Genomic DNA, 26,768 nt, shown 5'->3' on the forward strand with positions numbered 1-26,768 from the left:
AGCATGCAAGTACTGTAACTTCTGTGAAAAAAAAAATAAAACAGTCTGAATATAAACAACCTGTTTAAGAGTAACCTTTCAGAGATGTATCTGAAAAATTTGTTTTTAACTGCTGTGAAAGAGAAGCATGATATTCATCAGAGTTGGGGCTACAGTGGCAAAGGCCATGAGGTGTCAGTTTTGTAGAAGAACATGGGAACAGAATCTTTTATTTCTTAAAGCTTATCCAATTTCTTAGAGTATCGTTTTTAAAATATGCTAGAACCTGTTCTTACCAAACTTTCTAGATTAAAAAAAAACAAGCAAACAAATCTGCCCACATTGTGTAACTCATCTAGTTTCTCAAACGTATTCCAATTCCATGGCATATTCATTGCAGAGATGTGTTCTATAGATTACCAGAATTTATATGATAGTGAGCAGATCCTTGTGCCGTAGAGAAAATAATCTGAAATGAAGCTGTCAAAAGGCATATTGACTGATATTCTGAAAACACCATCAGGCCTACAGTCACCGGTAGCTTATAAGCAAGTGGAGAGATAGCTAATTTTCTGCAGTTGGGTCATGGAGTAATTTTAAGCTCTGGACCTGTTGTGGCTTTAGATGCTTCACTTTCTTCAAAGGAGAGACTCATGCCCTCAAGGAAAGAACTGTCCTATTTATTCTTCTATTTAAACTGGACCTCACCCTTAAAAATTTTGATCCAGTTGTACCACTGTTTCTTAATATCCCTTCTTGTCACTCTCCTGGCATGTTACAATTTAAAGTTAATGTGGATGTAGTTTTTATTTTCTTAAAAAATTACCTGTGTTGAAACTGAAAGAAGCCTTTTCTATATTCGGATGAACTGTCCTATGTATCCTACCTATTACGAGATCAGGAGCCCCAGTCCCTTCTACTTTATGCATCTCTATTCTGTCTTTTGAGATATAGGAGATCTCACATTCTAATAAACATTAGATCCTCCCTAGTTTTGCATTCATGAGAAGACCCTCTTATTTCTGATCTCACCATGGATAGAAACTATGGACAACCAAGCAAAGGCTGTAGAATGTTTGTCATTATTATTTATTTATTTATTTATTATTAAAATGGCAATCCTAGCTTATGAAATACAATTAGCCATGGAGAAAGAAACTAGCAGGGAATGGTGTTTGGAGAAAAACAGCATAGCAATTTGGGTCAATTCAGTTAGTGACGTTTCTGCATTACTTTGTAGGGTATATCATAGGAATTCTGTTTATAAGCTTTATATACTTTTTTGTCTCTCTTTGTTTAGAAGGTGTAACAAAATAAAGTCCAAGGGCTCACCCCGATATTTCCATGAAGTGTCTTCTTCTCAAGACAGAGGAAAGAAGGGGAACAGGTGAGGGGGGTTAAGATCAAAAGGGTGGATATTTTACTAAACTTCAATTTGTTTTTCTCTGTAAAATTGACGTGTTTGTAGAAAATGCCTTATTCTAAAGTTATGACAAAAGAATGTAGATTTCAACCCATAAGCAATTGTAGATTCTGCAGTAGCTACGTTGGATATAAAACAATTATGTCAGGAAGAAGATTGCTTCACATATATAGTAGGGTGGTACAGAGGATTTGAATGAGCTGCTTTGCAAAGCATGTTAGCAGGAACAAGGCACTTCTCTTTAAAGCATTAAGGCAGCCCAGGATGTCTGTGGGTACATACAAACGATGCTGCTGCCAGGAGTGCCAGCAACGTAATGCTATGATGCGCACGCATGCTCATGGAGATAAGCAGAGATGGTGTTTGAAGCAGGGACTTGAGCCAAGGTGGAGTTTTAGCAATTTGAAGAGAGCTCCTTGGTGCTAATATGCTTTGTGAAGTATCTCTTTCAAATGCTTCTCACAGTTCAGCCCTCCTATGTATTTGCAATTAAGTGATATTTCTTTAAGTGTAGAATTACATCTTAGAAGTTTTATCATTAATACTGAGATGATTTTGTTAAATATTTGCAACTAAGAGTAGAACCTTTATATTTTGCTTACATTGCAGTTATATTGTTATTAATTCTCTTCAAAGTTTATACATATTTTATGGTTAAATATTTTTATATGCATTTCATGGCAATATGCATTTTATATGCATTTTCATGTATTTTTTAAGCCACAGACTGCATTGCATTGATTCATGTCTGAATTCAGTTTATTCATTTTTGAATCTCCCTAGCAGTAGTGAATTCAATTTTTTGTTATGGGACAGTGGGGGCCTAAAACCATTGCTTGAAAGTTGCTGTTACTTTTTTTAAACTCCATGATATTCTTGTTAGCAAGCTAGTTAAGTAAGGTTAGATGGAATATCTATTAAATGAATCCATTGGATCCATGTTTGTCTTGAACCATAAATCTCACCAATGGTTCCTCATTAAAGTGGATTAAAATAGCATCATAAGGGATGCACAGGGTCAGGATCAGCACCAGTAATCTTCCATTAAATGAGACTTTCATTAAGATTTGGATGTCACAAAATTGGAAAGGATAACCAATACATTGAAAGACTAGAAAGAACATACAAAATGGCCTAGAGAAATGGGCTGGAAATAACATAATTATTTAACAGAAACAAATGCAAGGTTCTTCATTCATGAAACAAAAATCAAATGCACGTTTACAATGGAAAATAAACTTGGCTTGATAATACTCGTAGTACTTTTGAAAAAGATCTTGGATTAATAGTTAACTGCAAACTGAATATGAGTCAGCAGTGTGATGTAGATATTGAAAGAGCCTAATGCATACTTAGTTTACATGAACAGAAGTACAGTTTCCAAATCACAGAAAATTATAGTTCTGACTTATTCTGCATTCTTCAGAATCCACCTTGAGAACTGTCTCATTTTGAACGCTACACTTTATGAAGGATTAAGGCAAACTAGAACAGGTTTATAGAAGGGCAATGGTCAGTGATCCACAAATGAAGTCCTGTAAAGAGAGATTAAAGGATCCAGTCTGAGAAGAAAAAAAAAATAGATGGGGGACTTTTCAAATGCCTAGAAGGATAAAATAAAAAATAACACTACAACGTGTTCTCTTTTGTCCAAAGTGCTGGACATGCAATGATAGATAACTCTAGGAACTGACACTTTTAGTCCCAATAATGACCTGACTCATGCACAGTTGAAATATGCAGAATTCAGATTTATTGAGATTAGTGTACAGATCAAGAGAAAAGCTGCAACTGAAAGCTTCCCACCTAAACTAGCTAATCAAAACTTTCCATTTTCCCCTCTCCCCCATTTCCTATCTTTCCCCCCCTAATTCTAACGGTCAGCCATACCAGGCACAGATGTCTTCTGGCAGTATGACCTTGACTCCCCCCAACTTCTAGCCCAAACAGAGAAGATTCACACTCCTTGCAATTCCCCTTCCCATCCAGTGCTTGACACGGGTTGACTCATCATGGCAGACAAACACAATCAGACGATTCAGCAATCATTTGATTGTGGAGTCTGACAATAACTTACAAAAATACAGGTTGTAGTAGAATAGTAGGCAAAATCCAGATTTGACAGTGCAGAAAAGTGGACTCTTCAGATGTCTGATTGATTGATTGATTATGTGCCATCAAGTCATTTTTGACTTCTAGCGACCACATAGATCCATTTTTTCCATTACAATCTATCCCTAACCTGTTCTTTCAAGTCAGATGTCTTGACCCTTTTCCAGATCTGAATATATGAAAATCATAAGTAACCACAGTGAATTTTAATAGAAAGAATTCATATTTTTAAGATATATCTTGTTTTTTTTCCTATTAGTATGGCTAGAAAAATTTGCATCTGCAAATCATACCTAATTTAAGTTTGGAAACATTTAATTTAATATCAAAATCTTTTTTATCAGGAATTGTATCTCCATTAATATTACTTGGTATAGAAAAAAGTATTAATGGATGTGGTTATTTATGTCTTTTTAAGATGAATGAATAATGATTAAATTACTCATTTTTCTTTAAAAGTATGAGATACAATGTTCACTTTCTAAAAGAAAATGTAATTAGGGGAATTTGCAATTTGAAATTAGCCTAGTTCTTCATTTTGTCATCAAATGGAGTACTTAATTATCATTTATGCTATTCAGACTCTGAATTTAAATATAAACTAGAAAAAGGACTTAATTCACATTATTGTTTACATACAAAAAATCCAAACTGAATACTCTGACAGTATGAATTAATTTTTTTCTTACAGACATCACATTGTAGAAATAATGGGTGAAAAATCATTTTTTAAAACTTGTTCCTAATTTATGTACATACTCATCCCTGTTTAGAAGATATATTAATTCTCTTCATTATGTGCTGACAAATGGGTTTTGAACACAGAATAGTGAAATATGAAAATTATGGGCATATTTTAATTGCAACATTTAGCATCCCTGACTTACCTTATGCATAATGCTTGTCAACACGTAGTGTCAGGAACATGAATCACATCTCCCTTTACACTGGCTGCAAGCTCTTGTGATGAAGAAGCTGCTGCTGATCTTTTCAAGTCCTCTCAGAAACAGGTGGATGCTTTCAAGAGCCCATAGTCCAGCGTGTTAAATATACTTACTATAGTCTATTGGAAAAGTTAATCATGAACACTCTATAGCAACAGTTAAGTTTTCTTTATTAAGAAAAGTTCAGGTGATTCTGATTCCTTAAACATGAACAGAACAATAATTAGTTTGATTTGTTGGAGATCTTCTCCCCATTATTCCAGAGGTGCCCGATGTAATCTGGTACATAAGAAGGGTTACCAGATCATCTGGACTGACTTAGAGTTTTTGCAACCCACAACTTGGGGTAACCTGGATTTTTGCAACCCACATCTGATAGCCCTACATTAGGCTAATCAGTCAAACAAGCCTTTGGGATTATTCTTTTTTTTTTTTTAATTCCTTCACTAACTGGAAAATTTGTCAGCTCAGCAGGCTGATTCCAGGATAAATGTGTGCTATAAGTTTAGAAACTTGAGCGTTTTGTGGACTCAAAAGTTATTACTCATCTCATGTCTACCTTGCTATAAACAGATCCCCAATCCAAAATGAGGAATAGACCGTCAGTAGAAGTGTCATTATTTTTGGCAATTGTTCATCTGCCATCCATTTTTTTATACTGCCTGCCTTTATTTTTACACTGTCATATGAAAAGGAACTCCAAAGTTGCTATTTGTGCAAGCTGTTACCCTGTGATAAGCATGATTGTGTGAATAAGACCAAGAAAGCAGTACAACCATACTTCACTGAACAGCTGCTGTGTAGTACTTGTTTCACTCTTCATTATGAAGTAAGCCATTTCCCCTGCTATGATTCTGAAATTGCTGAAACAGATTCTTTAGATTCAGTGTAGACATACTGTGGTCAATGAAAGCTACCATAAATGTGCTAAAATGGTCTGCAGGTTCTAACTGATCCCATAATGGTATGAACATAAAACACACACATACAATCCTAAAATAAAGAGTTGAGAATTACCCATCACAAATGGTGATATCCACAGGGGGATCAAAACAGCAAGGTGGCAGTTGCGGGCATACAGTTGAACCCCCACCCATTTTTACATGTCTGTGACTTTGTACAAAAGGGATGGGGCTTTAATTATGTTGCGCAACACCATTTTTTCTGTTTTGATGCACACACCCCGCAGTTACCACTGCAATCACCTTAGAAGAACATGCAACCATTGAATATGTTATTAAAGTAGCCACACTTGAAAACTGCAGGAGTCGTACAGTGGAAACTGACACAAGAAGTACACAGCTCCTGTTACTGCCTTCAGCAGGAGATGACTGCTGCTCGGTTGTGTGTTATCAGCAGGAGTGGGTCTCTTTCAACATCGCAAGTAGGCCATCTATGACTGGATTCACAGTTGCCATTCACAGACCATTTTAGATCATGGTTTGTTGAATAAGCCACAATTATATGTGTTTGCATAATATTCTATGCAAAACCAAACCATGGAGTCCTTGATGCTCCCCGAGCCTTGTTGTTTTCTTGCAGACGTTTCATTGCCAGGCTAGGCAACATCTTCAGTGAGAATAGGGAGTGGGCCTTGCTCTCTGTTTATATACTGTCCAGCCTGTGTTGGTGGAGACATTGCTCTCTTCTTGGGAGTTCCTTAATTGGGATGTTGTTTACTGCTGGGTTGATTGACTGAGTTAATAGTTCCTTGATTATGGTATATTGTGCTGTTTGATGGTTCATCTGGTGTTAATCCTAGTGTTGATTTTTGCATATCTGGGTGTTGATTGCTGGCAAGGGAGTGTATGGTCTTTTGGATTTTCTATTGTCTCTTTTGAATGGTATGTAAATGTTGTTTACCTCTATGTGTCTGTTGATGGCTGTTTTGTCTGAGTGTCAAGCTTGCAGGAATTCTCTAGTGTTTTTGGATTCGGCTTGGTTTAGGATGCTCACAGTTTCCCAGTTGAACCTATGGTTGAGTCCGTCCATGTGTTGTGAGATTAAGGAGTTCTCATCGTGTCTTCTGACTGCTAGTTGATGTTAGTGGATGTGCTCTGTTAGTCTTCTGCCTGTCTGTCCTACATAGTGGCTGTTACAGTCTTTGCACTGTATGTTGTAAATAACTCCTGTTTTTTTTTCTGGGACTATTGGGTCTTTTGGGTTACTTAATATGTTTGAAGAGTTTTAGTTGGTTTGTGTGCTACGGTGATGCCATGTGGTTGTAACAGTCTGTTGGTGGTTTCTGAGATGTTTCTGATGGGTATCCATTTTGCTGGAAGATACTGTATAGATGATGTGTTTCCTTTTTCTGGTGTTCTGGGTTGCTGCTGTGCGTAAGTGCTTGTCTGAATAATGTTCTTACACAGCTCCTCTTGTGGGAGGTTGGGTTGTTATTTTGGTAATGGAGCACTTGGTTGGTGTGGGTAGCTTTCCTGTAGACTTGTGTTTCTAACTTGCCGTCATTTCCTCTGCTGATGAGGATGTCCAAGAAGGGTAGTGTGTTGTTGTTTTATTTTTCCCTTGTGAATGTTATTCCACTGAAGACGTTGTTGATGATTTCATGTGTTTCCTCCAGTTGTTCCTTTTTCATTAAAACGAAAGTGTCATCCACGTACCGGATCCATACTCTGGGTTGTATGTGTGGGAGTGCTATCCTTTCCACCCATTTCAGGACTCATAGCAGAGATTGTAATGCAACGTCTGGAAAGGATAGCACTCCCACACGTATAACCCTGAGCTACAAATTTTCGCTTCGATTGAAACCAAACCAACTGCATTATGGCTTAGTATGATTTCTGAACCCAGTCTTTGTCTAGATCAGTTTTTCTCAACCTTTTGACTCTGGAGGAATCCTTGAAATATTTTTCAGGCCTTGGGGAAGCTCTTCACATTCAGGCTCAAATATAGGGCAGAAGTTACAAGATTATTGTATTTGTTTCCGGTGTAGGCCTATATACATATAGGCCTACACAGGAATATATATGCATTAACAGTGTTCTTAAACTAAAAGTAAAGAATGAAACCTCTTTAATGTGAAGTTGCCCGAATTTGAAATATTTTTTTAAATAAATTGTGATCTCCCAGGAAATCCCTAGTGACCTCTCGCAGAACCCTGGTTGAGGAACCCTGTTGTAGATTCAGCATGGAGTTTGAGCCATTGTAGACCTATACCTAGGTAAGGCAGATACATCTTTGGAAATGTTCACCATGAGTTCTTTAGCTGCCAGACAGCTAAGGGTATAGGTATTTATAGGTATTTAAGCAAACGCTGCCAATTAGATTGGGGGGGAAATGCAACTTGATCCCCTGTTCAGAAGTGTATGGAGAGACAATCAGACAGAGATATCTACAGCATTAATTTTCTAATATTAAGGAATAGTAAAGGTAAAGGTAAAGGTTTCCCTTGACATTAAGTCCAGTCGTGTCCGACTCTAGGGGGCGGTGCTCATCTCCGTTTCAAAGCCGAAGAGCCGGCGTTTGTCCATAGACACTTCCGTGGTCATGTGGCCAGCATGACTACACGGAACGCCGTTACCTGCCCCCCGAAGCGGTACCTATTAATCTACTCACATTTGCATGTCTTTGAACTGCTAGGTTGGCAAGAGCTGGGACTAGCAAAGGGAGCTCACCCCGTCACGCGGATTCGAACCGCCGACCTTCTGATCGGCAAGCTCAGCAGCTCAGCCGTTTAACCCGCAGTGCCACTGCGTCCCGTTCAATATTAAGGAATAGGCGGTATTTATTGTATGAGCTTGCTGCACCTTAGCATCATTTTAAAAATTATGTGTTTGGATATCCTGTTTAAATAAGCTGTTTGCAGGCCTGAGTTCCTTAATTAGCAAATCAAGCCCAGGGTTGAAATTCCTTTGTCTGCTCTTCAGTATCCTGTGTTAACAGCCTGTATTTGCTTGGGTGGGGGGGTGTTCTTCCAAAGATCTTTTTATTGGTAAACATGAGGGCTCAGTGCTCACTGGTTCAGTTGTGAAAACAAGCATTAACGAGATGGCTGTTAATGATACCACGTGTACGAAAAATCAGCAAAAGAGGACTTTGTTTTCTCTTCCTTTTAAAAAAACAATTCCATATCCAGTTAAGTGGCTTCAACAGGGAGCAGCATGTAAACCGACAAGCCTTGCATCATCAGGCTACCCATTCTGGGATTCCAATTATTGTAGGTCTTTGAGCAGCAGATTGTCAGCAAACTGGTTATCAGATTTGTGTGATTATAGCACAGTAGGGCCTAATTTGAAGTCAGGGACCTATCCCGCCCCCCATGCTTTCTCATTTGCATACAGAAACATTTAGTTTCTGCACAGCTGAACAGGGAGTGAGGGGATTGGTCTCTCCCTGGCCCCTGCAAATTCTGAATTTCAGACAATGCCCTGCAAAGAGGGTTACAAATGGGGAGTCTTGCAGAGGGGAGGAGGGAAAGGAAGTGTTTCCAAACAAGAAAGAGGATGTTAATTAAACACTGTATATTCTTCCACACATCTTTCTGAAAGAAAAATGACTCATTTGTTAGTCAACTGAAATTATCATGCCCTGAACATCTTGCGCTGCTACCGTAAGATTTGTCTGTGCATGGAAAAATAATTGCACTGGTCATTTTCTGAAAATTCTTTTCTACCCATTGCATTGGTCTTAAAATAAACTTCACCATCTGCTGGGTGGCAGTGGGAGGGAGAGGAAGTAATTAGATATCCCAGTCTCCAAATCCGTACAGCCAGGTAGTTGAATGAGATCTCTGGCATCATTCATATTCAAGCTACGTTATTTTATGAGTTTGATTTTGTTAGATTTTTTTCAGTTAGTTAGATTTTTAGCTAGTCTATTTAGTTGGACCCTGGCCAAGTTCAAGTAAACGGAACCAGTAATTAGGGAAAAGGTTAGCCATATATCCCCATTGAGCTGACAGAGTAGCAGACTTTTATTTTGCGCTGTTTTGTTCTTTATCTTACTTGAATGCTGGTGCATTTCACTGATTAGATATAGGTATGTTTAGCTCTCCAGCTCATTATATCTCTTGCGTATGCATTCTAGAAATGCCATTTCCAAATGATAGATCAGCTATATAAGACAGATAATCTCTCAGTAAAACAAAGCAAATTGTGGTTCAGTTGACATCTGTCTGCTCATTGGCGATACTGGGTGGCACCAACCATCTCATGCAAATGTATGCAAGCGTTCCATTTTGTAATTTTGTTCTGGCTAAATAAACATGATAAGGAAACACAGTGCAACCCAAAAGCCAACTTATCTTCACATTAGACAGCTAGATTTGACCCACTAGCAAGCTGAATCGGCTCCTACCTCTATATTTTTAAAGATAATTTATATATTTTCCTAAAATAGGGTTTGGCATACCAAGGATATGAAATCAGTCAGCTTATAAGTACCTTCAAATTTAGTGAAGGGCAGATACTGTATGTACTGTTACTGCATTGTACCTCATTGTGTTCTTTTCTAAACCAAAAGGGCATCAAGGAGATTTTGTTTTTCAAAGTGGAAACCACTGATAATGTTGTGTTAAATAGTTTCCCCTGTATATACTGGGGCTTTAAAACCCAAGCTGGATTTAAAAATCCAATGTATGGTCATGCTTTGCAGGAAAGTGGGCCAATAGACATGTTAGGATAGGCAGTGGGTGATAATTATTGTATAAAGCAGAAGAAGACAGCTTTTGGTTTCCAGGAGTCACACTTAATAGTTTTGGTGAAATAAGGACCACAGAGATAATGCTGCAAAGTGGAATTGCTTTTCTACTTTGGGGTTAGTTAGTCAGTGCCTTTGAGTCACTCTTGACTCCTGGCTACTGCCTGGACAAGTCCCTGCTGTTTTCTTGGCAAGGTTTTTCAGAAGTGGTTTGCCATTGCCTCCTTCCTAGGGCTGAGAGAGAGTGACTGGCCCAGGGTCACCCAGCTGGCTTTGTGCTTAAGGTGGAACTAGAACTCACAGGCTCCTGTTTCTAGCCTAACACCTTAATCACTACAGCTCTCTAGGGAATATTAGGGGATCTTTTTTTCCTCTTTTTAAAAAAGCCTATTTTAGGTTTATATTCTATTTCATTTCTACCAAAAAAAAAAAAGATTGAGGGATTGTTTGTGGCTTCAACTTCACATTGATGGCAATCTGAAGCATCAGGGAGCAAATGTAATTCAAAAGGTACATAACATTATAGACTGAGTGACTGGTGCCCTGGAGACTTGTGTTTTATGTGCATATGGCTGCACTCAAAAATTTAGGTACCCCTCCTCTAATGGTATGCTACAATGAATCCTTCAGCTAACACCACCTCCATATGGTACAAAATTAAACACAGCATCCTTCTGCGAATTTGAAAGTGTACCTACTTTTGATGTATAGTTCTAGTGCCTTCTAGAGCATTCCAGATGCATTGGGCTTCAGTTCCTATATAGATGAAAAATTATGAGAGTTGAAGTCAACGAATCTGGAGGGCATAAGATCTTCCTAAAATGATCCTGGACTAACTGCTTCCTGTCTTTAGAGTACTGCACTTGGCTGCATATGCCACTTTTGTAATAATAGAATATGAGCTCTTTCCAGTTCATTATGCATTGCCAAGAACAAGAATCCAGTGACTTGGGATACGGAATGGATTCAGAGAGACATACGCATACGCTTCATACACAAATCTGTGAGATTATGTGGGGCTTGACTGCACAGAAGAATGCTCATCTCAGTCTTTCTCTAGCAATATCCTGCTCCAATGGCATCCTATAATCTTTTTTAGACCGTCGGTCCATCTTGTACATTCTCTTCCCCTTTTTCAACTTCTCTTAATCTTGCAAAGCGTTGCTGCTATTTTTTGTAGTCCATCTCTGTGCATCAGATCCCCAAAGTGAGTGAGCCCCTGCCTTTTGATTATCAGCTCAAGGAAGCAGTCAGTCTTACAGCAAAGCTGCTTGATAGGTTCCTCTTCTCATCCACACTATTGTTCATAACCAGCTCCACATCCGTAACTCAAAAGCATCTCCACCTTTTTCTCTGCTGTTGAGAAGTGTCCAGCTTTCACAGCTTACCTCGCCTCCAGGAAAACCACTGCTTTAACTATTCTAATCTCACAGAAATACTTTTATTCTTCATGATCTTGTTTAAGATAGCCTTCCCACATAGGACTGATCTCCTTTTGTATATCCTTGAGCCCAAGAAAACCAAACACCTGCTTCTACTTCTTTACTGCAAGTGTAAGTCCATTGAACACCCTGGTTAACCTTAGCATTGCCCATTTGATATTTAACATTTACTCAAATTTTCACTTTCCACTTTTACTTTACTGTCACATTGCCTAAGCTGTCTATATGTTCGCCGCCTTGAGTTGTTTATAAAAGAAATAATAAAGGTGATAGAAAATAAATAAAATAGATATCACAGAACTGTGAGCAGTTGTCTCTTCTTTTCTGCAACTTTCAACAGTTCAGCAGTGGTACCATCTCCGCCTTTTTGTTATCTGTTTTGTTGCCTCACTTAGTATCATAGAGTGGGAAAGGACTGTTTAGGCCACTGAATCCAATCCCCTGCAAGAATCCAATTTAAAGCATCTCAGATAGATGGCTCCCTAGTTTTTGCTTGAATACATCCAGTGAAGGGGAGCCCGTTGCCTCTCTGGGGAATGGGTTCCACTGTCAAATTGTTCTTGCACTAACTTGAAATCTGCTTTCCTGTACCTTGGCCTCATCATTCTACATCCTATAATCTGAAATGAGAGATTACAGGACTAGAGCCTCTGTGTGAGATCTTTTCTGCATTTGAAGAGTGCTATCATAACCCCTCCTCCCACCCCCAGTTGTCGTTTCTCAAGACTAAACCTATCAAGCTTCTTGAGTCTCTCTTCATAAGTTTCTGGTCAACTCTGTGGCCCTTCTCAGAACCTGTTCCAGTTTCTTAGAATCCTCCTTAAAGTGTAGTGTCCTGAATTAGACACAATACTTGATGTGGGCTCTGATCAAAGCAGAATTAATTGGAACAATTACCTCTCTGGATCTGGAAATTATATTTCTGTTGATACCACCAAAAATTACATTTGCCTTCTTTTCAACTACATCCACTCTGCTGATTCGTATTCAGCTTGCAATCAACTTCTATTCCGAGGTAATTTTTGTCAGGATTATTACCAAGCCTACTATCCTATACCCTATATATCTGCATTTGATTTTTATTTCCTAAATTTTGCATTTGTCTCTGTTAAATTTCATACTATTGCTTTCAGCCCATTTCTCCAACCTATCAATATCATTTTGAATTTTATTTCTGTCTTACAGGGACTATCTCTCCCAACTATTTTTGTATCATCTGCAGATTTGATAACTGTCTCTTCCCCTCTTTATTCATTTGGATTTATAAGCAGAAATTGGATGTTTTAAATACAGTGCAACTCTTCCTTCCTTTCTATTGCTTTTGTTCTATTGCAATATCTTTCCTTGTCCTTCCATGCTTGACTTCGCTTTCAGATATTATACAGTATATCATGATAGCTTGTCAGGAAAGCCACTTAGGTGTTCTTGAAATTTGGAGAGTATTTTTTCAGCTTTTATTTTCACAATGGCTTTAATCTTGTAGTTCCTTGGGTTCTTTTTAACATAAGTTAAGTGTCATGAATCTGTATATATATTAATTTTATATCCTGACTCTATGTCATCCAAGTCAAGTTCTTATTGGAATGGCTACTTTTTTTTAATTTCGTAAGTTTAACCCATAGTTGACACCAATTAGTCATGGTTTCTTCCATAATCTGCACTTGGAAGTATATGGCTGACTGGATCATACTTTTCCATCTTCTGTTCCCTATAATATAGTCAATTTGATTTTGATGTAATGCATCTATATTATGTATATTTTATTTTTTAAATTTATACCATGCTTTCCTCATTATATCCACTCAAGACAGAATACAACAATTAAAATATGACAATAAATTAAGTGAAAATTAAAATTGTTATCACTAAAACCAACTAATGTTTAAAACCTTGGTGAAAGAGATGCATTTTTGCCATTTTTCTAGAAAGATAGAAAGTGGCAGCAAAATGTAACAAAGAGCCTCTTATTTATTGATTTTATTGATTTATTTATTTCAAATTATATGTCTACCCATCTCACACAAGAGACTCTGGGGAGTGAATTAAATTAAAAACATCAGTGTAATAATACAAATGGAAATAAAAATAAAGAATGTAACAAATACAAATGGAAATAAAAAATAAGGATACGTAACAAGAATAAAATGAAAAAGTGGTGGCCAAGGATATCCATCAACAATAATTAACAGTATCTCACAGGCTCATCTAACCTCCTCACCACCATCTCTGGGAGAACAGCCAGGTCTTAAGGGCTTTCCAAAAGGATAGCAGAGTTGGGGGCCAATTTAATTTCCACAAGAATGGTATTCCAGAGATGCAGTTGCAGTGACAGAAGAGGCATGCTTCCTGGTCCTACGAAATGACATTCTTTAATAGATGGGACACAGAGCAAACCTGGTGGGACAGGTAGAGAGAGTCAAAACCACATAGGGCTTTATAGATGACAACCAGCACCCTTAGCTGCACCTGGAATTCTGTTGGGGGCCAGTGCAGCTCATGAAGCAAAGGTGTAATATGAGTATACCTAGGCACACCCATAATTGCTCATTCCATCACACTCTGGACCAACTGCAGCTTCTAGATGTTCTTCAAGGGCAGCCCCATGTAGAGTGCATTGCAGTAATCCAAAAAGGAGGTGACCAAAGCATGAGTGACTGTGTGTGGTGCTCTCTGTTCTTTCTTCTGAACTACATACAGTAACTGGACAGGCTCATAGTGGGAAAGGGATCCTTTCAAATAGCCTGGCTCTAATCTGTTTATGACTCACAGGGCCGCAACTACGGGGGGGGGGGCAAGCGGGGCATGTGCCCCAGGCACCGCGCTGGGAAGGCGCCAAAATGAACGCTGGGGGCGCCAAAATGGGCACAGAATCCATGTTTGCCCCGGGTGACAGAGACCCTAGTTGTGAGCCTGATGACTCAAGATCAACAGAACACTTTAAGTTGTGCCCAATAGACAATTGATAGTGCAGTCAGTGAGTTTTCTGTTATTTCCTGTCATTTATTGACATGGATAAATAAATAAGCTAAAGTGAGCCAGAGAAATAATCAAATTTAGGAAGTGGTGGGCAATATTTGTTTGGCATTCCTTCCTGGGAATTGAGGGCCATGCTATGGCTCAGAGCTTAAGCAAGCTGTGGGTGGAGCCAGAGTCAGAGTGGGTGGGGGCAGCATTTTCTCCCTGACCCTCCTTTTTCTTTCTCACTTCCAAACAGCAGACCGCAGGAAAAAAACAGGCAGCTATTCCCAGAGGCTTGAACCAATCTCTTGCATGGACAGTTTGAAATTACTCTGAAGGTCACAAGATGCCCAGACCTGAATTGAGGGTTCCATTCAAACTCTAAAGCCATTCATGAAATCATTTAGGTTTATTGGTCAATTAGGTCAATTCACTGCAGATGTGCATTTAGTAACTTGGTCCTCTTTTTAAAAGCAGTTTTAAAATAAAACATTTTTTTAAAAAACAATGTTTTAAAAAGAAATCCTTCACCAGTTTTGTAATCCATAGGATGGGGAACATGCCCTAATTTCTTCTGAAAACTCTTTCATTCACTGCTGAGTATTGCACAGATGCTCAGAGTATTGATTAAAATATAGAGGGGGAGTCTAATTCTTCTAGCCCTGTCAAAGGTCACAAAAACAGCAATTACCTGCTATTCAAGGATGTTATGTCATCCCAAATAAGCTTTCACAATTGTCTTTGCCATCCTCAAGGGATATTGTTAGAAAGAAAGAGGAAAGATCTTAACCCACCACCACAATGCTAATATGCAGTCCATGTAAACGAATGGGACATTCTTTCTGTTTTGGTAATAGAGGCTTTCTCTCCTGCTCGGCCTTCAAAAATTCCAGTTTAGCCCAAACAGTGCAGATTTTCAGAACATTTGAATTATGGAAAACCTTTTATCTGCATTAGGACTAATTTTAAAAACTGTTGTTTCTTTGATAGCACTTTAATACATTGCATAGGAATATGTATGCAGCATATTCTCGTCTTCAATTAATATGAATTATTAACTCCCTGGCAAAATTTTTGCAGTTGTTCATCACATTCACCCCCTTTTAACCATATTAATTGTGCCTTGAATGTGCTTGAATAGGCACACACACCCCCCCACCCGAATTTAAGGAACTGAAGGTGATAGTTGTCTTTTCCAACTTAGTTCTTTCCAAATGTGTTGGAATTACAATTATAAGAATTCCTGCTGGAAAGCTTGAAGGAATTATAGAAAACACTGAGTAATAACACATCTTGGTTTTCAAATCAATTATCAAATCTGAGAATCAAAATTATACAGTGCTGTCTCTCAACATGGAGCTTTTCTGAGCTGTTAAACACACCTTGAGATTCACATTCTTCTCTATTATTTTTAAGGTGCTTAAGCTGATTGTGCTACATTCCAGAAGCCAATTTGATATTATATATCATGTTCTGAAACTCCTGCCAATTTCTATTTTCTAGTATTATGAGAATAAAGGAGGATAAGATAGCAATAACAGAACAACAGCAATAGATGTTTGGGAAAATACTGTATGTTACTTTAAATGCTGAATCACATTCGCCTGCTGATGAGCATTTCCTATGCAATTAGTATCATGAACACATTCTCCTCATCCCCAACGGCAGCTTTCTTTTCTATGAGGAACTTTCCTGCTAATTTCAAAAATGGCTGTTTTTTATTCTGTGAAAACAAACAAACAAAGTTAATTCAGTGCATTTCCTAATGTCATAGAAATGTGGGGTGAGAGCATACATGATCTGATCTGAATAATGGCATAAAATATACTTTTCCTAACAATTCAGTTGGCTGAAATAATGTGATTTTGCATGATGAGAATGTTAAAATATCAGATGCATAAATAAAACAACTGCAGAATTGGCTTTATAAAGATTCTGTACTTTTGGTAGGACTGCCCTATTTTTTCACTTTTCACTGCCTTTCTGTTCCACTTTGCAGATATTTTAAAATGTAAGCAGATTTCAGGTCTTTTGCTCGTTGACCTACAATTCATTCTCATGCAGTGAGCAATCTGGATGAGCCCGTCCTGTATGTGGAGATATTCTAGCTCATGTTCCAAATTTGAGAGAGCTGTAGATGTCGAATTGCATGCAAAAGGTCTCGTGTTCAGTTCCTGGCATTACTAAGAAGAAAAGCCCTTGGCTGAAATCATGAAGAGCTTCCATCAGTCAATATCCAAAACTGTGGGCCAGAGGTCTGACTACCAAGGAGATCGTCTGCTATGTATCATCTTAGCAAAGACAGCTTTTTTTGGTCCCTTCTTTTCCCCATCCCTATAATCTCTGCCCCTCTTCCCAATTTAATATAAGCACATCTAAATGAAAGGAATCAAAATAAGAGGGTGGTCAGTTAGTTACCTTGTTCAGAGCAAGAATACACAATATAAGGATTTGATTCAGAGTATGTACTCTATAGTTCTTAGTTCTAAGAAGTAATTAATACCTAAAGCTGCTCTGCTTTGCCTGCTCTAATTCCTTCTACTGTTCACTGGATCGTTCGCCATCTTGGAAATCTTTAAATGGAATCCTTGAAGCAGAAGTCTTCTTGCAAGTTACTATTTTGCCCCATTATGTCCCTTCTGAATGAGAAGACAGATGCTCTCCCATATGAGCCTAGTGTCACCCAGGCAAGCTAGGCATTCATTCTTTTTCAGCAGATCACTCGTTGATGGGAGCTTCCTCTCTGTAGGCTTCATAATTACGAGAGCCCACATGATTTGCTCATAAAACTCAGTGACCGATGACCCTATCAAATGCTTTGTAGTTGCAAGCGACTGTCATCCTTCTGCACCATCCACCAGTCATGACTTGCCTAACATTAAACTTTTTGTTTAATGATCGGTTTTATTTGATATGCATCATTCATGCTTTCAAGTGGAGGAAGTTTCCTGAAGATCTGTTGCCAGTTTTGATGCTGTGATAGGACTGAGGAAGCCCAAATGTTTTAACTGCAAGGTCATTTTCTACACATGGCGGCAAATATGTATTTGTCTTCAGTAGCATACACTGATAATGAATTGCACAGTTGCAGGCAATGAATTGCAGGATTTATTTATTTATTTATTCACATTTCTATCACATTTAAATAGATAAACCAGGAAAGAGACTGTTCTTTATCTTCCTCTGAGTCCTGGGGTCCACTAACTCCCTCACTTATTCTTTGTGCTGCTCCATCTTGATTTCTGCATGATTTTAACTGCATGATTTTAAAGAATGTTACTGGCTTAGTTTTCCTCTATTGTGTTTCTCTTTGTTTCTAAGTTTGAACTCTACACAATATTGCACAAATACTTTGTGCATTGAGGCATCTGGGTTCTCTGCCTGAAAATACCTTGGCTGACACATCTGTTGCCAGCTATTCACCTATGCGGCCTCTAATTTCTTGTACATATTTTTCTCCTTTGGCAGTTGCCCTTACCTTACTCAAAGTGAATGCAGTTTTTCTAAATACAATTTTTTGATGCCCACAATAAAATTGGACACAACAATCTCCAAACGATCACTGAAACTTTTAAGACCATCACTTTTTCTTACAATCACAGTATCTCAAGGACAAGAATGCAGGTTCTGTAAATCCCAAAGCTGTCTTCTTTCTTTACAAAGGAATTCCAGCCTCTTCTGTACAAATCTCAAGATTTCTTATTCTCAAGACTATTCTGGCATTAAATTTTCCATCAAGGTTTCCAAACAGAAATCTCTAATCTCCAACTATTTCAGAGAGAGGGGGCATCTCTTCACAGTTCTCAAAGCTATTAAGTCCACCCTTTTGATCTGCATAATACAGTGCCAGGCCACATCATTTCAAATGATAGGCAGTCAGAAAAGCTCAGTGTACCTCGTGGGTCCATTTGAATATTTCTCTGTTTCAGGCATTAGAAGGTTAAATGCAAGTACAAATTCCATCTCTTCTTTCTCAAAGCAGGCCAGTATGTTTGGCACTGAAACCAAAAGCTACCAGTCTGAAGGGGGGAGAAAACTAAATGTAACATTACCTCCAATCTTTGCTGCTTTTTCCAGGGGAAAAGAAAAATGATTCTTGACTGCGTAATGTCAACAGAAAAATGCAAGTCAAAATTATTGAGCCCCTCAGTAACAATGATACCAAGGCGCGCATGCGTGCACACACACACAAGCTTTGCACAACAAAGTATGTAATTAAAAAACAGATGGGCAGATGAATCACCATTCTGATTTTCTACATGTGTGAAGGAGATCCTATATTATATTTAGGAATGATTCCTTACTGTGGCTTCCTTAAAAATATTTGAATACTAAATCTAAGCTTCAATGATATGCAAAACAAACAAAAGCTTCCCATCTTTCTAATAAGGATTTTTAACTATATTGACTAAAGAAGCATGCCTCTTTTTTTTTTAAAAAAAGTGTAGATCCATCAATTCACAACAGTTCCTGAGCAATTCATTTTACTTGTATACAAAGATAGCTTAGGAAAAGCATGTAAAATAAGACATGATTGTCATAATGCTTTTGTACAAATGCATGGCACAACTGCACTTGGAACACTAGAAATGGTTTTGGTCATCCCATCTCATTCATATATACATACATACATACACACACACACACACACGCACTCACAAACACACACACTGTGTGTGTATGTGTATCTAATTTTTATTAAGACTTTTGATTATAATAAAATCTAATATTACATTTATTTATATTGTATTTTATATTTGTAAATTGTTTTATTTTTATAGGATTTAATTGTTTATTATTATAATTTTAATTTTATTGTAAACCACCCAGAATCCCTCTTTTGGGGGAGATGGGTAGTAGCAAAATTTGAATAATAAATAAATAATACAAACTAAACTTAAAGAAAGGAGAATAGAAGGAGTAAAAAGTGCAAGAAAAAAAGAGAAAGGAAGAAAAACAAAAGTAAGAATATTATAAAGAAAAAGTATATAAAGAAGTGGCTTCCAACCTTCATCAAAAGTATGAACAAATTTAGTGACTCTTCACTTCCTCTAAGACAACAAACATTTATCTCTTCATCCCATCTCTTATCTATAAACAAATCCATAAAATGTCATCTTTTCAGTCCTGGTGTCAGCAGAAAGTCTAAAAAGGGTAACCAGGAGTAACAACATATCTTGTTTTAACCTTGATCAAATAAACCAACTTTTTATTCCTTTTACTTCTAACAGTCTTAATCTTTAGTTCATTCAAATATTGTTGTAGGATTTGATTCCTCTTCATTTCTTCTTTGCCCCATTGCACAGAGTTCTTCAAGGCTTTAACAAGCCTCTTTTGTAAATCCACTAGGAAAAAATTATCCAGGTCACTCTCCTGGTTTGTCATTTGTATTCTTTGAATTTTAAAACCTCACCCACTTTATTTTGTAGATCCAATGAAACATCCTTTTCTAAGTCATTCTCTTGGCCTGTCAGTTATAAATCCACTTTTGATACCATCTCTATCTCGTCAGATAAAATTTGTTCTACATCTGTCATTTCTTCAATAACAAATGTCTTTCAGACATAATCTATCTGTAAAAGCAGATATCATTACTGACACTGTTGATATTGTGGCTACTATTTTCTGATTCTATTCTTCAAAAGTCTCCTTCAGTATTTTCATTGTTATAACACTTTGCAACATTTTACAGGCTTGTAAATCTTTCCTTTACCTAAAATTTTAATTCCCTCTAGTGTCCAGTTTTGCTTATCTTTGTTTTATCTTGTAAAAACCAAAACAGAATCTATTTCCCATGAGAAGCTGTTTGTTCTTTATAATTAATTCCAAAATCTTACTGTAAAAGTTTCACTATTCCAATTTTATCTGGACCCTTACTCCATTTATAACTTTCTAAGATGAAAATCTTATTTAGCTTTTTGCTGTTTATTTCAGATTCTTTAAATTCTTAAGCTTACAATTAAAATTTTCTTTCATTCAGGATTGAAGGCAGACTCACACGACTTTTCAAATTTGTCAGTCAGAAGGTCTCTAATAGCTTATAAGTACTTAATGAGTAATTTCCAAAAGTGATTAGAAAGTGAGGTTTGCGAACCTAGTGTCCTTTAAAAGTCTCCACTGCAGTTGCAAGCAAAATGGCTAATCCCATCATCTCCTGGTGCTCAAACCCATGGAAGTCCACTGTCCTGTGGTCTCCTTGTGAGGAGCAGCCATCCAGAGCATATGTGGGCGATCTCCCATCCTCTCCTTATCCATAGAAGTTCCAAGGAACCAATCTGCTCACCAGTTCCTTGGTCTTTGCCACAGTTGTCAGCTCCACTTTCGCAGAGCCATCTTCAGTTCACCATACCTCCCCCAGAAGTCCTTGGTCATCCCATCTCAAGGAAGATGTCACAGAGATGGAAAAGATGTGGAAAAGGCAACCCTCCTTATATTGTATGATCCTTTGTTAAAGCTGACTTCTAGAAAAACATCTGCTCCTATGTTTTGCAACACTAATAAAAAATGTAAAAATGCACTCAGTTATCTTCTATTTCCATTCCATTGGTATAATTTCATTTTAATTTTTAGCTGAGAATTAGCAATTTTTAGATCAATTTTCTTCTAGGCAACTGCTCAGTGTGCATCCCTCTCATCCCTGTTCAATAGGGTTTAATATCAAAGTATTGTCCTTTTGGCATTTTTAAAATAATGTGTGTGTGTGTGTGCGTGCATGCATGCCCACGTGTATCGATTGATCTTCATACATGTATTGTGAGTGTATGCATGTACATGTATGAGTATAGTCTTTTGCTTCTATGCACAATTGCCTCCCTAATGACTGAGATCTCACAGAGTTACTATTCCCTGAGGAAAGTCAGCCAGAAATGAAGCATATGGAGATAGGGATGGTGGTGGAAAGAGAATGATGGGTCTGCTTCAGGGAACACACTGTTTTCTTTCAAAGACAACAGAGTTCTCGATGATTCATAGAAAACATGTGGGTTTTATGAATTATTCTGAAAATGTAGAATGCCACTGCAGTTATGAAATCCAAGTAATGTTTCCTCAATTCTATAAGTATTTCACTAACTTTGTAACAAGACTTCCCCAATCTGGTGCCCATGGCCATAAAAATATGTTGCTGCTTTTCCAAATTACCTTCAAAACAGCTTTTAAGAAGATTAAACAAACTCAATATATAAAACAAGAACATAGAATCTAAAATATACAGAACAGTCCATAATGCTGCATTTGAAACCAACAAAATCATTGCAAATTAGTTTTTCTAAATATATAAAAATAAATTTAGTTTACAAATATCTAATCAGTGCAGTCTTATGTAACAAATCCAAATCACTAAGATAGTAGCAAGTGAATACAAGTTACAATATGAGTCAATATATCAAGAAAAAAAGGCAATGTATAAATTGATGCATGGCCTTGTGAGGATAGAAAAGTATGAACAGGCATAGTGAATGGCATTGGTGTATACTAGATTGAACTATATTTCCCTTTCTCCTTCCATTTTATGTCCTTAATTTATTTGACCAATTATTTCTTACTCCTTTTCTGAACTTTTCATAATGTTGCTTACATTGAAAGCAACAGTATGATGGGGGTAACTATCTGTATGCATATTTTCTTCCTGCTTCTCCTTCTTGAACCTACATCAATGAATATCAATGAAGTTTCACCTGGCACTTTGGTACTTGACTTAAATAGTAAGTGATAAGTTAAGTATATTGAAGCTCCTTCCTTATGCTTTTTTGCAGTAGTAACTCAGAAACTACATGGTTGATGCCAAAACCAATTTTTTCAGTCTTTGTTACACAGAGATCAGATCTATTTGACAAGCTGATTATTCTTGGATTTTGTGATGAAGCTCCATTTTCCACAATCCTAGGAAGTTATTTATTGTTATACAATGCTGTAACCAGGTACCATAGGTGTGTGCTGCATAATGATCTGCCAACAGAGAGGAAGCTGCCTCTGTTTAAAGCAACAGAAATGGTAACTTGGAGAGGCATTTATTTATACACACACACCACACAAACACACACACAATAACCCTAAGCTTGTTTTTTTCTTTCCAGAAACGAGTCATATCAATTATAACACGGCTAAGCCCTAGATGTGTGAGCAGAGAATTCAAATGTTACAATTATTATTTTTTCTCCTACAGTAATATTTTTAAGCAATTATTGCAGAAACATTTTCCAGCAGGACTTGAGCCTCTGTAATAGTGCCTGATTGCCATAACATGGCTAGAAATCCACAGTTCAGGCTCCTCACGCATAATTCTCAGGGCCCAGGATCAATTCTGGACATCTTCAGGCAGGACTGGGAAAGATGCCTGCCCAGCACTCTGTTGTCATCAATGAGTATCAGTGAAGTTTCAGGGGTTGACAGTTCTCAGCCAAAAATCTGATTTGGTGCCAAGCAGTTTCTTATGTTTCTATCGTCCTCTTTCTAAGTCATTCCTATCTTTTATCTTTATCTATTATTTTAATAACTGTAGTTAACTGTGTACAGTAGTTTGCAACCATAGGCAAAGTAAGTTTACCAAATGTTATTTGGACTTGCATAGCGAACTGTTTATGTACATGGAACACCAGCCACTGTTAGCTCCAAGTCTGAACTGGCATCACTGTGTCTGCAGAGAGTCAATGGACTGAAGCAATTAGAGCAATTCAGGTTTTCAATGAAGTCACTAAATATGCTGTGTGAACACCTTGGTTAAAGTTATGAACCTTAGCTAAAAGCTGAATCATACAGTCATTACAGGATCACTTTAGGAACAATCCATTGGTCCTAGAGATCATCTGGATACCAATTCTAATGACAAAGCATCTAATAATATGAATGTTTTAATATTTTATATCAACATAAAATCAAAGTTACTCAAACATGCATCTCTCATTCCCTTTATTCTTTGAGACATCTGCTGTTAAGAGCCATTTGCTAGACATGTGGCAGATAATATTTGCCTTTCTTCTTGTTATTCTAATAAAAAATATCAGAATCCTATCTTCATATAAACCCACAATCAAAATTAGAAGTAGGACATTTCAGTGGATTGGAATGAAGGATGCTGATTCTCTCAGAGCAGAGAACTAACCCAGGCTGTTCTAGTGTACCTTCTGTTTATCTGGTCATCCTCTTTTTTAAAATTACACTTGCCCCCTGCTTCTTTGTTCAAGGTAAATACATACAGAGTTGTCTTCCGTTTGGTAAATATAATTATTGTTACATAGAATACTGTGAGGATGGGAGCTATGTGCAGGGTTCTCATTTTCCCTTTCTCTCTCTCCACTAAAAGAAAAAACATAATACTAAAAGCTATCCTCTATAGATTTTCTTCACTCAGAAGAGAAAAGCCAGAATGCATAAAACACAGGCACCTTCTGCCTGATCCATATTCATAACCTATCCCTCACTGTGTCTGATTTATGCCCCTCTGCGCCCCAGGGTGTTCATGGCCCAAAATAAAGGCAGACCAAGTTGAAGCCAAGTACCTTTTTCAGAAGGAGGGGGGAAAAAGAGCGGTCAAGCTGTTCAGGAAAAAGAAACTAATTTGTGTAAGAAGGTTTGGTTCCATAGGTCACACAACCAGAAAATACCCTTGCCAAAAGGTGGAAGCAGTGATTTGCTTTGAGTGAAACCATACCGCCAACTGGGATCTCTGGTGGCTGCAGATTGATTGAGCAGTTCTATAGATGTAGCTGCCGTTGCTTTCATTATTTATATAGTGCCATAAGTGCACAGCAGTTTGGATTGCCAGATGTCCCTATTATGGCAGTCCTGGAAGTCTGTATGGTATAATGAATGGAGTGTCAGTCCTTAACCTGGGAAACCTGGATTCCAGTCCATACACACCCATCTTGCAAAGTGGGTGGCCATAGCCATTTCAACCCAACCTACATTACAAGAGTGTTGTTAGGACAAACATACCACATAATTCACAACTGTGCCATCCAAACTCATTCAAAGCTGGATGGTAGATATATCTAGCTATCTGAGTGATAAGTTGATTTTTTTTTTAAATCAAAGTTCAGCTGACCATGATAAGTAACCTTTAATTTAGAATGTAATAGCTTGATGCTCCCAAAGTGTGGATGCACCATAAGATATACTCTGGATTTGTTTAGTAATTGCACTTTAATTCCTTCATCATGCCAACATTAATTGGGGATGAAAGTAGCTTTGGAAAACTTTCTGCTTGCTTAATTCATAAGTACATGGCTTTAGAAGCAGGAATTAGAAAGATTGCATTCTGTTCCTTTTCCCAAATGACTTTGGATGTTAAGGCTCCAGTCCCACAGCTCTTCACGTGTACTTCTTCACACAGGCAAAGCTACACATGAGATGTCTGCATTTGACATGGGAGTTGAAGGTGGGGGCAGGCAGTCAAGTAAATTCACTAAGTGAGAGAGGGGCTCACGTTAACAAAAAAATGCTACCAGAGTTCCATCATGCACACATTTTGATCTGACAGCCTTAGTTTTGATATCAGTGCAATTCAAACTAGCATGAACTCTTCTAAGTGCTTCCTTGGCCTTTGAAAGCTGTGAGTTGTGTTGTGGGTTTTTTCCCCTTTTCTTTTTTTTTGAAAGTGCTCTAATATGTAACTCTGGGCTGCAAACAATGGCCATAGAAATTGCTTTGACAGTGTCAGCAGAGTGGATGGAATAGTGGGCAGTTCTGCTTGACCCAGAAGCCAAACTGGCCAGTAGAGAATGCTTTGCAAATGTTTACAAGCAAAAGGCAGCCCTGTGCTTGTCAGGGAAACTTATCAGGGTTATGTTGCAAGCTTTCTGCCCAGAAGTGAAGAAGCAATTTTTTCAGCTGGCCGGGGAGAGGGATCTCTGCTCTGTCTAGGATTTGGCAAAGAGCTCCCAACAGCTGAGAGTAGCCCTCTTTCTCCCCTCACAAGAGCAGCTCATGCTGAGCAAGGCTCATTAAATATTCACTTCCAGCTGCAAGCAGCTCATTAAGGCAGCACCAAGCAGTGACGCTGCTGCTGGAAAACCGTGTCTTGCTGAGCATCACCATGCAGAGGCTCAGTGGAACGCTGGATGCTCTCCTCCTCAGTGCCTTCTCTGTGATGACCAGCTTATGCTCACTGCTTTGCATTAAGTACAGGTAAAAACAGCACTGAAAAGCCTTAGGCAGATGAACTCAATTCATTCAGATTTGGGCTGTTTGGTGCACTGGGGTGCTGCATCGGAGTTGCCTTCAGAATCATTTTCTGGGTTGGGGGTTCTTGCTGACAAATACAGTTGGGTTTTGCTGAGCATGATCTTGTTTCACAGGAAGTATATCGGAAGAGGACTGCACCGTGAGAAATGAGGCAAAGTTCTGTTAGGTTTTAGAAAGTTTGCAACTTTCTGAAGGAAAGAAGGTGCCAGATACCTGTTTTAGATGCTACCTACTCTTTCCCTGACATTGAGTTGGAACTTTTCCAACAGGGTTGTGCTTGTCCCTCTTGATTCCCTTTTGAGAAGTATTGCAGAGCTTAGAAATTTGGTTTGGAAGTACAACCTGGACAAACCCCAACCTCACAGCTGCTAAACTTCCTGGACAATGTATTTTAATAATAGATAAGATAGCTTGCTCCTAAATTAATTAACAGCTCTGTCCCACTGGAGATTCCTGACATCATAATTTTTTCTTAAAGCAACAACAACCAGCATTAGGCGAGAAGGCACAGTTTGAAGTGGACTTATTCCTTGCTTGTTGAACCGTTTGATATGTATAAAAGTATCCCCAAACCCTGACAGCAGTGATGCTATTTCTCTTCCATTTGCAGAAAATGTTTCCAGACAGCTCATTTCTATGTGGAAGACAGCAGTTCCCCTCGGGTGGTACCAAACGAAACCGTCCCCATTATTCCCATCCCAGGTAAGAAAGGCCTTGCCTCATTCATTCATGCTTTGGTTTGATCACTGATGCGACAGTCTGAATTTGCCTAACAATTAATACTGGTTTTGGTATAATTAAAATCAGCCGCTCTTCACAGTACTGAATTCTTTCTATGGTTTAAGCATCCTGTAGTTTGTGGTCATATTTCAGCGTGAAAGGCTTTGTATAGAGTTTAACTTTTTCTTCTCTGGATGAAACCCTCTTGATGGTTTCGCAAAGGAAACCTCCAGGTGTTATACAGAATTTGTCTTCCCTGGCTCCAGCGTCTTGGCCTGAATGAGTCTATGCTCCAGCTGTCTTCTTTTTTTAATGAAGATTTCACTGAAAATCTTCACCTTAATGGTCAGTAAC

The 26,768-nt window shown here is 38.0% G+C and overlaps 1 protein-coding gene across 7 annotated transcripts in view; it reads left to right on the forward strand.

The window, feature by feature from the left end:
* The window catches only part of PTPRG (protein tyrosine phosphatase receptor type G), a 655,485-nt gene that overhangs the window by 577,522 nt on the left and 51,195 nt on the right, over positions 1-26,768 (forward strand). For 4 of the 7 annotated variants that reach the window (XM_063291516.1, XM_063291515.1, XM_063291518.1 and 1 more), the window contains exons 14-15: positions 1,280-1,366; positions 26,305-26,396. In XM_063291516.1, coding sequence (XP_063147586.1) covers positions 1,280-1,366; positions 26,305-26,396 — 179 coding nt within the window. The remainder of the gene's footprint in view (positions 1-1,279; positions 1,367-26,304; positions 26,397-26,768) is intronic. The other 3 variants (XM_063291517.1, XM_063291519.1, XM_063291521.1) reach the window with 1 other exon arrangement.

The sequence above is a fragment of the Candoia aspera genome, chromosome 2, assembly GCF_035149785.1.
Source record: "Candoia aspera isolate rCanAsp1 chromosome 2, rCanAsp1.hap2, whole genome shotgun sequence".
NCBI lineage: Eukaryota > Metazoa > Chordata > Lepidosauria > Squamata > Boidae > Candoia > Candoia aspera.